The following is a 15982-nucleotide window of genomic DNA, read 5'->3' on the forward strand; positions in this document are numbered from 1 at the left end:
GCTGTTTTTAGAATTGATGACTTAAATAAGAGGGGTGAATTATTTCTAAAAGATTTTCGCAATTACTTTACTTTAGAATGAATCTTTAACAATCAACTCAGATAAACATTTCAAAAAGTCAATCAAATAGTCTAACATAAACAAATATCAGAATTTCAATCAGTTAAAACACAATTTAATCGGTTGTTTATGGCAGCAAAAATATCAAACAGATAAAGTTGAGAGAAAGAGAGATTTACACATAAGGTTTATACTGGTTCACTCAGTCCCTGAGCTAGATCCAGTCCCCAGTCAAACCACTGAGCATTCCACTATGTAACCAAACACAGATTACAAATACTCACAAAGAGGTGATCCTGAAACCACAAGACCTACTCACCCTTTTGGCACACAGCACACACCTCAAGCCAAAATCACACTGACTTTACAGGATTTTACAAATACGTTTACAGAATGTAATATGAACAATTACAAGAAACTAAGAAAGGGTAGAAAACACCAGGAATAACAGTACACCAGAAACCCTATGATCAGTTCTTGAATCACAACAAAGCTCAAAAGCAATCTTGCTAAACTTTGAAAAACTCCTTTTCACAAATAGATTGTAATCTCTCTTTTTGATCTCAAATCAGAGTGTAAAACTTCTATATTTCTCATGTTTGAAACATTTTAAAGAAGGCTATATTTATAACCTTTGAAAAACTACTGTTTAAGGAAAATTTGAACAACTAAATAAGTTAAAACAGGTTTTCAAAATACTGTTATGAAAACTCACTTTTAACCGGTTGAAACCACGATTTAACTGGTTGAATGGTTTCAGCAGTTACACAACTGATTCAAAAAACAGTTTTAAAACCCCTTTGCCAGCTAAGTGACAAACAACCGATTGTCTCGAAACTTTAATCGGTTGTTTTTCCCTTTGCATGGAAAAAACACTTAGTTCTTTAAAACAAATTGAAACAAGCTTTCTGTAGGAATCAAAGACTGATATTACAAAGATTCTAAACCTCATAACTAAACCCAAATCTAAAACGCAGCACAACTTCAGGTTCCATGAGGATTTGAAACATCAAAGCTTCCGATTCCTGCCGGTTGACTCGCTTCGCCGGTTGACTCCAACGGCAGCCTTTGGCCCTTTTATCTCCGCCTAAGAATCGTACGTTCTTGGTCAAAGAATCTCTCACCTGCAAAGACAAAGGGCGCCTTGACGACCGTTTGCACTCCGACGCTCAAGTCAGTATTAGGGCAAAGAAACACCAAGTGTATAAAGTAGTTTCAATCTTAGAAATTGTGTACCTTGCTAGGGTTCTTAGCACCCTTTATATAGGTAGAAACTAGGGTTTACCTTTGTGCTGTTGCCCTTATCTAGGGTTCCTTGGGGAACGTCCTTGCGTCGCTATTCACATAATCTTAGCGTATCTTGCACATGAACTTCCCTTAACTGGAGTGCAACGAATAACATAGTGGCTGCTTGGGTACCAACTTGTGCACCTAATCTCTAGCGCCATCTGCTTTGTGGGTGCCCTAAGTATTCATGTGCCATGCATGCAACTTTCCATGGAAACCCTAACCCTAATGGGCCTTAGCGCCCCTCAGGGTTATTCACTCGTGCCGCGCCTTCATGTACACACCACATGCATGGATCCTTCGTGACCTAACTCATATCTTACCTGTTAACTTAACATAACTCTAGGGCCCACCTTACGTTCAGACCGCCGATGTCCGATTTCTCCCTCTGTTGGTGAGGTCCGATGTCGAACTCCAACATCGGGGTCTATGATACCAATATCCAAAGACTAACCAATCCCTTGGTAGGTGCGTTTGGAGCCCACCTTATGTGGCCCCCTTCCATTACCTAGCATCGGTGCGCGATGTCTGAGCTCAGTCCCTGGGTCGATGACCGAGGTCTGGTCGGGACACTTCCCATCTTCAACAGCTGTGAGATAGAGTAAGGAACCAATCAACCCTCTATATTTGGTTTGATCTACCTCTTTTCCAGCCACATCAACATTCATATAGCAACTTGATGGCATAGGTGTGCTAACTTCTTTGCAACTTTCCATTTCAAACTTCTTAAGAATTTCTTTGACTTTGATTGACTTAGGAAAATCCCATCTTTGGATTGCTTGACCTACAGTCCAAGAAAGAATGAAAGCTCCCCCATCATTGACATTTCAAACTCTCCTTGCATGGTAGCCACAAACTCTTCACATAAACTATCTTTGGTAGCACCAAAAATCATGTCATCAACATAGATTTGGACAAAGATAATTTCAGAATTTGACTTCTTGATAAAGAGAATCTTGTCAATCATCCTTTTCTCATAGCCATTGGATAAAAGAAAGTTACCCAACCTTTCATACCACTGCCTTGGAGTTTGTTTAAGCCCATACAAGGTCTTTTTTAGCTTATATACATGGTTAGGATGTTAATGATCTTCAAAGCCCGGTGGTTGTTCAACATAGACTTCCTCATTGATGATTCCATTGAGGAAAGCACTCCTAACATCATTTTGAAACAATTTAAATCCACTCATACAAGCAAAGTTCAGCAACAACCTTACAACTTCTAATATTGCAACTAGAGCAAAGGTTTCACCATAATCTATGCATTCCTCTTGATTATAACCTTTAGCCACAAGCCTTGCCTTATTCCTTGTAATCACTCCAGATTCATCCAACTTATTTTTGAGAACCCATTTGCATCCAATGATGTTCTTCTTATCAGACCTTGGAACAAGAAACCAGACATCATTTCTTGTAAATTGATGCAGTTCCTCATGCATGGCAACAACCCATTTATCATCCTTGAGAGCTTCTTCAATTGACTTAGGTTCAATTTGGGAGACATAAGCCATATGCTTGCAGTAGTTAGGGAAAGCACTACGTGTAGAAACACCCTTCTGGATCTGGCCAATGATGTTCTCCACTAAAAGATCCCTTGGAATTATCCATTCCTTTGGCAGCTCTTCCTGTTGCGGAATTTCAACCGGTTGTTTCGCAGAATCAATAAGTTGTTTTTCTGGACAGGATTCCAACTTTTGCATAATGATGTTTTGCTCATCTTCTTCTGCATAATCCTTTATGGAACCCTGATTTGTATGAATGATTTCATTGAACACCACATGGACGTACTGCTCCACAGTCACGAGTCTCTTGTTTTAGACTCTATATGCATGGCTAGTTGAAGAATAGCTAATAAAGATACCATTGTCGGCTTTTTCATCAAACTTGCCCAAATTTTCTTTCCCATTATTTAGAATGAAACATCTGCATCCAAACACTTTTAGGTGACTAATGTTTGGCTTCCTTCCATTGAAAAGCTCATACGGAGTTTTCTTCAAGATTGGCCTTATAAGCATTATATTCATCACATAACAAGAAGTGCTCACTGCATCAACCCAAAAATACTTGGGTAAGGAAGATTCACTTAGCATGGTTCTTGCTAGTTCTTCAAGAGACCTGTTCTTCCTCTCCACTACACCATTCTGTTGAGGAGTTCTTGGTGCAGAAAAGTTGTGAAAAAATCCCAACTTTCCACAATAGGTGCTAAATTTTTCATTTTAGAACTCCCCTCCATGATCACTTCTAATTGCAATGATGTTGCCGCAGCAAGAGTTTTGCAATCTTTTGGAAAGCTTCTTGAATGTAGAGAATGCCTCACTCTTTGACTCCAAGAACAACGTCCATGTATACCTAGAAAAGTCATCATCAACAACATGTGCATAGTACTTTCCACCAAGACTCATGGTTCTTGAAGGACCAAATAGATCCATGTGCAGCAGCTGAAGGGGTTTTGAAGTGGAAACAACATTTTTCAATTTGAAAGAATGCTTAATTTGTTTCCCTTTTTGGCATGCTTCACAAAAGTGGTATTTCTCAAACTTGAGTTTGGGTAACCCTATTACAAGATCTTTAGATATCAATTTATTCAAATGATGCATGTGAATATGAGCTATTATTCTATGCCATAACCATGACTTATCATATTTGGAAAGAAGACAACCAATATATGTAGGAGAAGAGATATCTAAAAGATAAACATTGTTGATTCTTTTACCAATCAACACTACTTCCTTTGAATTGAGTAGGCATATCTCACAAGAGTTGGGCTTGAAGGTTACTTGATAACCCTTGTCACATAGCTGGCTAATGCTAATAATACTGTGCTTGAGACCTTCCACATAAAGGACATCATGAACCAAGAAGTTGTTCGTGTCTCTAGTGATGCCTCTTCCAAGAATCTTTCCTTTATTGTTGTTTCCACAAGTCACATGTCCTTTTTGCTTGAAATTGTTGTTCACAAACTTAGATTTATCTCCATTCATGTGTTTGGAACAACCATTGTCTAGGTACCACATCTCCATGTTTTCCATCAAGCTTACCTACAAAAGAGAAATTCAAGCAACAAGATTTGGTCCCCGTGGGTCCTTTGGCATTAACTTTATCATGTGGAACCTCAGAATTCTTGGGAATCCATCTCATAACACCTTTAGGAACAAAATATTTCCTAATATTGTAGAATCTAACTGAGTGGCCTCTCTCCATGCAAAAAAACATGTAACAACCCGTTGTTTCGATTCTTCAATTTGTTGTTTTTCTGACAATTTTGAATAAGGCTTCGGAAACTCATTTTTCTTGCTCTTTGGATTAAAACTTAAACTTGCTTTTCCAAAAACACAATTTTGAGATGCCAAGACAATCTCAAAGTTGGATTTACCCTTTGAAAGCCTATCCACAGTTTTCACAAGGTAGTGAACCTTCTTTTCAAGAGATTCACAATTTTCACAAACAAGTGAGTCACACTTGCAAGAAAAGTTCTTGTAAAGCATTCTAGATTTTCAAAATCAGTTTTTGAATTCTCCAACTCTTCTTCTAGTGCCTTGACTCTGTTTTCAAGCCAGTTATTCAACCCTTTTAACCGGTTGTTCAAGAGTGCCAATCGGTTAGCTTCCTCATGTGTTTCTTTAAAAGCTTGAAGAAGTTGACTATAATTTTCAGCATTTAAAGAAGTACAAGAACTTACACTACTTGCATCATCCTATTCCTTGGCCATCAAACACAGATTAGCTTCTTCATCTTCGCTTGATGAGGAGCTTGATAAGAGACATCATTTTCATCCCAAGCAATGTAGGCTCTCTTTGATTTTGCCTTCTTTTCCTTCTTGCTTGACTTCTTCTCTTTATTTGGGCATTCAACCTTTATGTGCCCCTGTTCTCCACAACCATAACAAGTATAAATGTTAGCATTAACATCACTAGTTTTCTTGTTGCCATACCTTTCTTTATTGGAGTCTTTGTTGCGGTTCTTCTTCAAGAATTTGCTGAACTTTTTGGACAGCAAACTAAGAGTTTCTCCTTCACTCTCATCACTTGAAACTTGGTTGTTCTTGTGCTTGGCAGTTTTCAAGGCAATGTTTCTCATATGTTTTTCTTCACTCTCTTGAATGTTGAGTCTATTCATCTCCAACTCATGCTCCCTAAGCTTTCCAAACAAGGAGGCCGAAGTCAAAGATGTGAAGTCCTTTGATTATGAGATAGCCGTGACTATAGGTTGCCAAGATCTATCATGACATTTGAGAATCTTGATATTCAACTCTTCTTTGTTAAAGACCTTTCCAAGACTCTTGAAGTGATTGCCAATATGAGTGAACCGCTTTTGCACATCCGCAATTGATTTTCTCCTTTAAGCATTCTGAACATCTCAAACTCTTGGATTAGAGTATGTTTCCTTGCCCACTTTACATCGTTCGTTCCTTCATGAGTTACTTCTAGAGTATCCCACATTTCCTTAGCCGATCCGCATTGAGAGACCCTGACAAACTCATCAGAATTTAAGGCAGAGATGATAATATTTTTTGCAATGCAATCAAACTTTGCTCTTTTGTTTTTTGCATCAGTCCATTGGGACCAAGGCTTTTCAATAAAAAGGTGGTCTGTTTATTGATGCACCCTCCCCAAAGGGTAATTTTTCAACCATAAGAAAAAGAATTTTAGGACCAAACTTGAATATTTTTCAAGTACCAAGCTCTTGATGCCAATTGTTAGAATATATGGCCTTAAACAAGAGGGGGGGGGGGGGTGAATTGTTTGTGAAATATTTTCGCAAACTTTGAAGGTATAATGAAAGCCAATGAAGAATCACAGAAAAGGAAAGTATGGAAAGCAATCCACAAAGCTGTTTTAGTTGATTTCTAGAAAATCAACCGGTTGTTTTTGCTATTCAACCGGTTGTTTTTGCTATTCAACCGGTTGTTTTTATCAACAGTTAATAAAACAACTTAAAATAGATATATATGAGATCAGGGAAAGAGAGAATCAGACAAACAAATTTATACTGGTTCACTTTTATACCAAAAGCTACATCCAGTTCCCAGAAATCACTGGACATCTACTATGCAATCAAAATCCAGATTACAAACACATCACCTAAGAAGTGACCATGAACACCTCAAGTCACACACTTCCTTTGGCACACAAACACTACATAAATAAGAACACCCTCTGATTCTGCACTTACACACCAGTATTCAGAAATTCAAGAGATACAGAAAGGATTACAACTGATAATGATCAAATCAAGAGATTACAACAATCCTATTCCACTTCTTTGAGAAAACTCAAAAGCTTGAATGCAAATCTTGAAAACTCAAATACGTTTTCACAGTTTCACAAAAAATCTCTCAAAATTGTATCAAACTTTAAAAGAGTGTAACAACCTCTTTAAATACTCCAAAATCTGTTAAAAAGATTTAAAGCAGGAGCCTATTCAGTTAGAAAACATTTAAAGCTAATTTGCAAACATAACAAAAATTCAGTTATGGATTTTCAACAAACAATCGGTTGAATTCTCGAAACAACCGATTGATTTGGTTTGATAGCAAAGTCAACCAAGTCAAACAGCTTCAAACCCTTATAAAAAACCTCTAAGTGTCAAACAACCGATTGAAACGATAAAACAACTGGTTGTTTTTTCACTTCTTTAGAAAACAATCTTTTTCAAAAAGGCTTTGATTCCAAACTGTTTTAGATTCAAACAAAGAGTGGATTACACATCATTCTACCCAAAATCCACCCACACAAGCAGCAACTCCAACCTTCCATCAAACACCATGGATTTTGAGACATCAAAGCATCTAGATCATCCTTGATTAACACTAGTAAGGCAATGAGCAAAAGTTGTGCAGTGGCCAAATCGGTGAAAGGAGAGGATGGTAAGTTGAGGTTTTTGGAGGGAATGAAGAAGGGAATGCTTTTGGAGACATAGAAAATGTATATTTCTGCTGGTTAACCTAAAACGTATTTGTGTGTCTACGTCACTCTCACGTCCAGAATCCTTGCGCTCGCACGTGCTTTTCCTTTGATGAATGCCTAAAAACACAAAGGCAAAGGGTTCCCTAGAGGCCGTTTGCACTCCGACGCTCAAGTCAATCTTAGGGCTAGAAAACACCAAAACTGTATAACTGTCACTGTATGTGTGTTAAGCGACGCAAATGAATAGCATACCTTGCTAAGTTTGTTGCTTTCCTTTATATAGATTGAAGCTAGGGTCTCCTCTATACCCAAAATGGGCTTTCTGAGGATGTGGGCCCAACACTATTGTTACCTACTCTTAGGATAACCTAGCGCGGGTTCCCTAACTAGAGTGCAACCTCTGACGGGGTGACCACCTGGGTGCCTCCTCGTGCACCTGATCTCTGGGGTCACCCGCCTTTGGGAGTGCCCTAGCTGTTCACGTGCCATTCATGCAGCTCATCCCTGGAACGCGACCCTCACAGGTCATATCTTTCCAGTGGCTCTATACTTGTGTTACGCCTAAACACGTCATCCACTCTACACGCATGGACTCTCGTGACCTAGGCTTCTCCCTTTCTGATAACTGTTGTGTGGTCTGTGATCCACCTCTCGTGGCCCAACTCTACTGTTCGGTCCCGATGTCCGACCTCTCCACATTGTCTAGTGGCACGTCGGTACATCTTGGTGACCGATGTCTGACCACTCTTTGGCTCCTTGGCGCACGTGCTTCGCGAGATACTGGCCCACGCCGCTCGTGGGACCCTGCTTACCTGACACCAATATTACCAGTGGTCAACAACGCCCGAGGACTGGTCGGTACATAGAGGTTTAGTGCTTTTCTCAGAAACCTAACGAACCGCAAAGAAGATAAGAAACAGAAAACGAAGAACATCAAAATAATTGCAGAAAGCACAAAAAAGAAAAACATTTTACCAAAAAATATGAAGAGGTATGATATAAATGCACAAAAGATGCAAAGGAATGATAAAAGGCTAACCTTTTATTCCGAACAATGAAAGACGAAAGTATAAATGAAAGGGTTTCTGTTTCTGAGAACTTATATAGCCTCAGAAACCCATTTTAAAATTCAAAAATCGCGTCAAATGAAACATACCTAAAAAAAGATATATGCGATGCTGGTAAGGCAAAATGACCAGAAGTTGTGTAGTGGCCAAATCGGCGAAAGGAGAGGAGGGTAAGTTGTGGTTTTTGGAGGGAATGGAGAAGGGAATTAGAGACGTAGGAAATGTAGAGGTTTAGGGCTTTTCTCAGAAACCCAAAGAACCGCGAAGAAGATTAGAAACAAAAAACGAAGAACATCAAAATAACTGCAAAAAACACAAAATATCTCAAAAAATGATTAAATAATTTCCTGTTCTTTGAAAAAGTTAAAAGTTGAGAGCTTTCCTCAGAAACCCGAAGAACAGAGAAAAAGATAAGAAACAAAAAACGAAGAACATCAAAATAATTGCAGAAAACGCAAAATATCTAAAAAAAAAGATGAAATAATTACATGTTCTTTGAAAAAGTTAAAAGTTGAGAGCTTTCCTCGGAAACCCGAAGAACAAAGAAGAAGATAAGAAACAGAAAATGAAGAACATCAAAATAACTGCAGAAAACGCAATGAATTTGTAACTGTTGTGGACATTTTCTGCTACACACCTTTGAATATAATTGATCGTTATGGCTTCATCTTCTTCGTGTATTCTTTCTTGCTTCATCTTGATAACTTGTGTTTATGCTTTTATTCGCCCTTTCCTGCTCTGATCCACGCCTTTGCTCTTCGAATTTCTTTTGCTTCTTTGACTTGCTCATCTTGCTCTTCGCCTAATCTTCTTCAACTCTGAGGCACTTACTACCAAAGGTATTGCTGGCCTCGTCATCACTTAAGATGAAAGAGGTCTCATCTCTTCTATGGCCTCGACATCACTCAAGGGCGAGGGAGGACTTTAGCTCTTCTTCTATGGCCTTGACATCGCTCGAGGGCGAGGAGGGCTTATCTTACCTGCACTGTGTGTCCACGCTCGAGGAGAGACCCGTTGAACGCGAGGTCGTATCGTCCTCAGCGTGTCTAAACACTTGGGACAAAGTCACACTTTGGTGCCCACGCTCGTGGAGAGGCCTACTACAGCAGTGCCGTATCGTCCACGGGGTGTCTAAACACCAAGGCAACTTAGCCCCTGTCTCTGCACACTTGGTGCCCGCTCCCGAGGAGAGGCTTGCCCGAAGGCAGCGCCGTTTCGTCCTCGAAGTGTCTAAAAACACCAAGGCGGTCAGTGTTCTTGGTGCCCACGTCCGAGGAGAGACATGCTGAGAGCAGTGTCGTATCGTCCCCGGTGTGTCTAAACACCAAGATGACCAGGGACTTTGGTGATTACGCCCAAGGAGAAGGTTTCCCTAAGGATGGCACTTCTCCTACATGACGTGTCTCTGCACCAAGTCATCTGGCTCTACATTGCTCCAAACTTTCTTACTGCCTGATGACTTTTTACGGCAAGTGCACCGCGTTTGTCAAAAGTAATAATTGTCCCTAAGGACGGATATCGATCCCACAAGGAACAATGAATTATCGAGTACAATAATCGTTAAATATAAAAATAGAACAATTAAAAGAGTTTTGAATTAATTGTGTTGGCACTGATCAATAAGAAAACAGACAAAGAATTAGTTGTTTCAATTGGAAAAATAAAGATTAGTTTCATCTCTCTCACTCTCAAGTATTTTGATTAGCATGTCAATATTAAGTTCTTTGATTGAAATTGATGCCCGTATAAAAATAATTTATATCGATTCCTCGCATATAAAATCCTTAAGAATGTCCCCTAACTATAGATCCTCGCATAATTATAAGAACAACTTAGAACGAAGCTCAGACGTTTAATAGCAATTAACATTTCAAGTCTATTCCTAGCACTCAAATATGTTAAGTATTGTTGTTTAGGTCTGAACCCTAAAAATACTTCTCGGTTAGATTTAAGATTCTCAATTTGTCACGGAAAGTTAAAAGTAAAACAACAATACCAATAGTCAACCAAGAACTGAATATTAATATATAAGATATCACCTCAATACATAAGAGTTTGAGCAGATTACTCCCAACCCCAAAGGGTAGAATTAGCCACGCATACTTCTAGCACCTTTCATTCTCCCAATTGGGTTACAATTCACTCTATGGTGTTTTCCTCTCAATCTGGCACCCTAAGGTTGAGCCTCTAGCCCTCTATTTATCCTAGTTTTCTAGGGTTAGGTTGTTTATTGTGTTGCGCTAATGGGCTAAATGATAAAACATAAAAAAGGCCCAATCTTTCTTTGCATCTTTTTCCATTATGGGACCTTCTATCTTTATCTTTTTAGCTCAAATCATTCATCTTTAATCCAAATCTCCAATCTTCCTTAGAAATCTGCAATTAACACCAAATTTGGGAATAAAATACTCTTATTCAAATAAAGATCATAAAAAATGTAAAAAGGTATAAATTCATAAATTAGGGATTATTTTATATGTAAATTAGCAATAAATCCTCATAAGTGCCTATATTTTAATATGAATTATTACTGAAATTAGACACTTATCACTGCCCGACGCCCACACTCGAAGGAAACGCCTCTCGCCACTTCCTTGCGAGGTGTCTAAACGTCGGACACCGGGGCTAGCCGTTCTCACCTGGGGAGGGGGCGTCCCGAAGGAATCCGTTAACCCCTACCCAAGGACTAAACGCCCGAATTTTTGAACTTTACTATACGTACCTTCCTAACGTGTCGCCCACGCCTGGAGAGTGTGTTCCTGCCACTTCCTTTGGGGTGGCGACGCGTCCAAGCTAGCTCGTGCGCTTGGCGTCCACACCTACACCTGGCGTCGCCTGCACCTGGCGACGCCTACATCCGGCGACGCCCAAAGCAGCGGCCTTTCCCTCTAGCGTTTCCTTATATTACAAGAAGAAAGGTAAAGGGGAGATGAGACAAAGTATTCTTTGAACTTCTTTTTTACTTGGGTGACCTCATTAAAAAACCCCCGAAAGGGAAAAAGAGTGTCCCCTTTGATACTGTGTACTACATAATGTCTTTAGCTGAAATAAAACTTTAAATTGGTTGCGTTCCAGCTGCGTGGGATGGGACCTCCTTCCAGAGTCTCAAGCTTGTACGAACCATTCCCCTTGGCTTCGGTTACTCGGAAGGGTCCGGTCCACTTGGGAGACAACTTGTTCTCCAACTCATAGGGATGAGCCTTCCGCATAACCAGGTCCGCCACTTGAAACTGCCGCGGCTTCACCTTAGAGTTGTATTGATGCTCTACCCTTCTCTTCACGGCTTCAGCCTTTATCCTCGCCTCTTCTCTGGCCTCGTCCAATAGGTCTAGATTCACCCTTCTTTCTTCGTTGGACTCCTCTGCTACAAAACTTTGAAAACGGGGCGAGCTTTCGTGAATCTCTACCGGGATCATGGCGTATGACCCATATACTAGGTTGAACGGCATCTCCATGGTGGAAGATTGAGGCGTGGTGTGGTAAGCCCACACAATCCTTGGTACTTCTTCTGCCCACACCCCTTTAGTCTTCTCAAGTCTTCGCTTCAACCCCCTCAACAAAATTCTATTAGCGGACTCCACCTGTCCGTTCGTCTAGGGGTGCTCGACAGACGCGAACACCTGCTTGATCCCTACTTCTGCACATAACTTGCTCATTTGCAGGCTGGCAAACTGAGTGCCATTATCCGAGATGAGATGCCTTGGCACCCCAAAATGACATACAATGTTCTTCCAAACAAATTGTTGTACCTTGTGCGCAGTGATCTGGGCCACTGGTTCTGCCTCTATCCACTTCGTGAAGTACTCGATGGCGACTATCAAGTACTTCATCTGCCTTATCGCCAGAGGGAAAGGCCCCAGAATATCAATTCCCCATGTGTGGAAAGGCCACGGGCTGTAAATCGATCTCAGCTCTTCTGGAGGCGCCTTGTGCCAGTCAGCATGCATCTGACACTGCTTGCATCACTGGGCGTACCTTACACAATCTTCCCTCATCGATGGCCAATAAAACCCTGCGTGAATCACCTTGGAAGCTAATGATCTTCCTCCTAAGTGGCTTCCGCAAACCCCTTCGTGAAGCTCCGACATGATCCTCGTACACTCGTCGCCACTCACACATGTCAGAATTGGGTGTGTGAACCCATGTCTGAATAGCACTCCATCAATGAGAGTGTACCTTGCAGAATTCTTCTTTATCCTCTTGCCTTCCCCAGGCTCCGCTGGGAGAATCTCATATGCTATGTATCGCCTATAAGGCGACATCCACGTGTCCCCTTCTTTTAGGGTACATACTTGCGCACACTTCTCTTCTTCGGGCGAGGCCGCATAGGCGCTGACACGGGGTACCCTCGCCGTATCTTGAATTAACGACATGCACCAGCTCAAACGTAGTGAAAGCTCCCTTCAACACTTGGACATACTTCAGATACGCCGCCATCTGCGGGTCTTTTGCCGGATACTCCCTAGTCACCTGCCCTGTGACCAACTGCGAATCACTCTTTGCCAAGAGGCTCTGCAACTTACCACCATGTCATTTACGTAGGCCTGCACATTCCTTCCCAGCATGGGTGCAAGGACCTTATCCATTAGTCTCTAGTAGGTGGCGCCCGCTTTCTTCAGCCCAAACGGCATCACCTTATAGCAGTAACTGCACGTCTCCGTCATGAACGTCGTCTTGCTCTCATCCCTTGGATGCATCTTTATCTGATTGTACCCCGAGAATGCATCCAACAAGCTCAGCATCTTACACCCTGAACCGCTGTCCACCAACGCATCGATGCTAGGCGAGGGGTACAAATCTTTAGGGCACGCCTTATTCAAATCTGTGAAGTCCACACACATTCTCCACTTTCCATTCACCTTCTTCACCAAGACGACATTGGCCAGCCACTCAGGGTATTGGATCTCCCTGATGTGCCCAACACTTAGCAATTTCTGCGTCTCCTCCTGCACGACGAGGCGCCTCTCCTCGTTCAACTTCCTCCTCCTCTGTCGTACAGGGCGGACCTTGGGATCCATGGTGAGGTGGTGGCATAGAAAGTTTGGGTCGATGCCTGGCATGTCCGAGGCGGACCATGCGAAAGCATCTAGGTGGCGCGAGATCACCGCCGCCACTTCGTCTTGTTCCTCCTGGCTCAGCAAACGTCCCAACTTGAATACCTTGCCACCTATCTGCCTCTCCACCACATTGTCTACTGGTTGGGGTCGCCTGTCTCGCACACTCTCCGCACGAGACTCGCCTCTGCTGCCTTCTCTTATAGGCATCACCCCATCAGGTGCTTCAGGCGTGGCCTCCTCTGGCGCTTCTTCCATGGGCGAGGCCCACTCGGATACTTCTTCCATGGGCGAGGCCTCCCCATGTGTTTCTTCTAAGTGCGCGTCTTCCCTGGGCGTCGCCTCCGCGGGTGAGGCCTCGACAGGCGTTGACTCCGCGGGCGTCGCCTCTTCCAAGGGCTCTACCTCCATTGGCGTATCTGAAACGGGCGAGCGTTCCATCACCATGACCACGCCTCCTCCTGATCGGACTTGATCACGATCACCCTGCCACTAAGGTCTAGCAGTTTCATCTTCATGTGGCGCGTGGAGGCCACTGCTCTTAGCCTATTCAGTGCTGGCCTACCCAACAGAATATTGTAAGCTGAATTGGAATTAATTACCAAGTATCGAATGCTCTTTGTACGGGACGTCGTTCCATCCGTAAACGTCGTCCTTAGCTCCAAGTAGCCACGTACCTCCACTTGGTCCCCTACAAACCCATACAAGCATCCAGTGTAGGGCCTCAGCAAGTCAGGGGATAACTGCAGCTTGTTGAAGGTCGACCAAAACATGACATCTGCAGAACTGCCTTGGTTGACGAGAACTCTATGCACCTTTCTCCCAGCTGTGATAACCGAAATGACCACGGGGTCATTGTCATGTGGGACGACATCACGTAGATCAGCTTTCGTGAACACCAAGTCTGTCTCCCACGGGTCGTCCGAACCCTCTCCAGCAACTGAATTCATTGACCTCATATACCTCTTGCACTGAGAGGCAGTGGGCCCCCCTCCTGAGAAGCCACTAGAGATGGTGTGTACTTCTCCGTGGATTGACATTTCATGCGCCTGATCTTCCTCTGGTATTGGCAAGGCCGCGGCCGTAGCAGACCCGACAAGGTAATCTTTCAGGAAATCATTCTTCACCAGTTCATCTAACTAATGGCCCAGCACCAAGCAGTTATTGATGTGGTGCCCAAATGCCTCGTGGAACTCGCACCACGAGTCTTTGTGAGGTCCCAACACTTTATTTGTCTTCACTGGTGGCCTCAGCCTGCCAGCTATATTGGGCACAACAATAAGATCTTTAAGCTCCACCACGAAATTGTGCCTTATTGGCCTATTTCCTTCCCTCACCGGCTTGTTCCCCTCTGCTCGCCCCCTCTCCTGAGACCTCATCGCCTCGTATGGGCGTCTCCTGTCCTGATTCTTCCTTCCTGTCGTGGCTTCGTTGACCCTGGTAGGTTGTGCACGCGACGGTTGGCGTGTGGGTGCAACACTTGTGCGCTTCTCGCACACGTCTCCCTCAGTGGCGATGTGTTCCACAGCGCGACGCCTTATCTCAGCAAAGGTTCGGGGACGGTTGCGGATGATTGACTCGCAGAAAGGGCCAGGGCACACCCCCTTTCTGAACACGTAGACGATCATGGGCTCCTCTGTGGTGCCAACCTTCACCAACTTGGCTCTGAAGCGATTGATATATTCCTTCAAGGTCTCGCCTTGATACTGCTTCACGTCAAACAAGTCGTACGAAACTGGTGGTGGAGCCCTGTTCGCTAGGTACTGCTCCCTGAATAGCTGGGAAAGTTGTGCGAAAGATGTGATATGGCCATTTGGAAGGTGATAGCTGTCGTTTTGCTGTCAAATTAATATGATTCTAGCGTAGACTTGTCTAACACTAGAGAGATGATAGTATAATTGTGGACAAATGTCCCCAAGTCGTCTCCCAACGAATCCAATAGTAAAATCAGTTGATCAGGGTTTAAAATCTATCTGCAGACAATACAAGTTAGCAATAACAATAAAGATAAAAAGGGGGTTTGAGATAGTTGTGCAGAAAATATAAAAAAAAATTAAAATAACAAATAAAAAGCGGTTGATCCCAAGTTCTTCCACCATTGAATTCTTCACAGGTTCTCTAAAGATTAATCTTTTCTCAATCCTCCAACAGAGCTAAACCAGATTGAACATGCGCCGATCTGATTCAACTGAAACTCACCAGTAAAGCATGCGTCTACTGGTTTAATCAATACCCACTTTGTTCCATGCGTATACTCCATGGGAATGCTTACCTCCTCTCCTTGAATCATGCGCCCAAGAAATTAATTAGAACAATGCGAACTAACTAAGAAACCAAAGTTTAAGATAAGGAAGACTCTCAATCATGCGTTCAAGTACAACCTCTCACAAAAACCAGTTTTCCAGGAGATTAGACAATAAAAACAACTGCTATAGAGAATTAAAAATCGAAACTTTTATTGAACAAAACCTCAGAACTCAATGGGGAATTACAAAAGAATCAACCAAAAAGGTTTAGCCTTCCATGCGGAGGCAAAACAAAAGAATTGCAAAGAAGAAAAGAAACTAAGAAAACCCTATGAAGCTCTCCCTTCTCTCCTTGATGCTTGT

The 15982-nt window shown here is 42.4% G+C and overlaps 1 protein-coding gene across 1 annotated transcript; it reads right to left on the reverse strand.

The window, feature by feature from the left end:
- Positions 1-11357: 11357 nt before the first annotated feature.
- LOC137822153 (uncharacterized) lies at positions 11358-11774 on the reverse strand. Its single transcript, XM_068627056.1, has one exon. The coding sequence runs from the start codon at positions 11772-11774 to the stop codon at positions 11358-11360; it is 417 nt and encodes a 138-aa protein (XP_068483157.1).
- Between the last annotated feature and the right edge of the window lie 4208 nt (positions 11775-15982).

This window comes from Phaseolus vulgaris, chromosome 9, assembly GCF_051622355.1.
Source record: "Phaseolus vulgaris cultivar YP4 chromosome 9, ASM5162235v1, whole genome shotgun sequence".
In the NCBI taxonomy this organism is placed as follows: domain Eukaryota; kingdom Viridiplantae; phylum Streptophyta; class Magnoliopsida; order Fabales; family Fabaceae; genus Phaseolus; species Phaseolus vulgaris.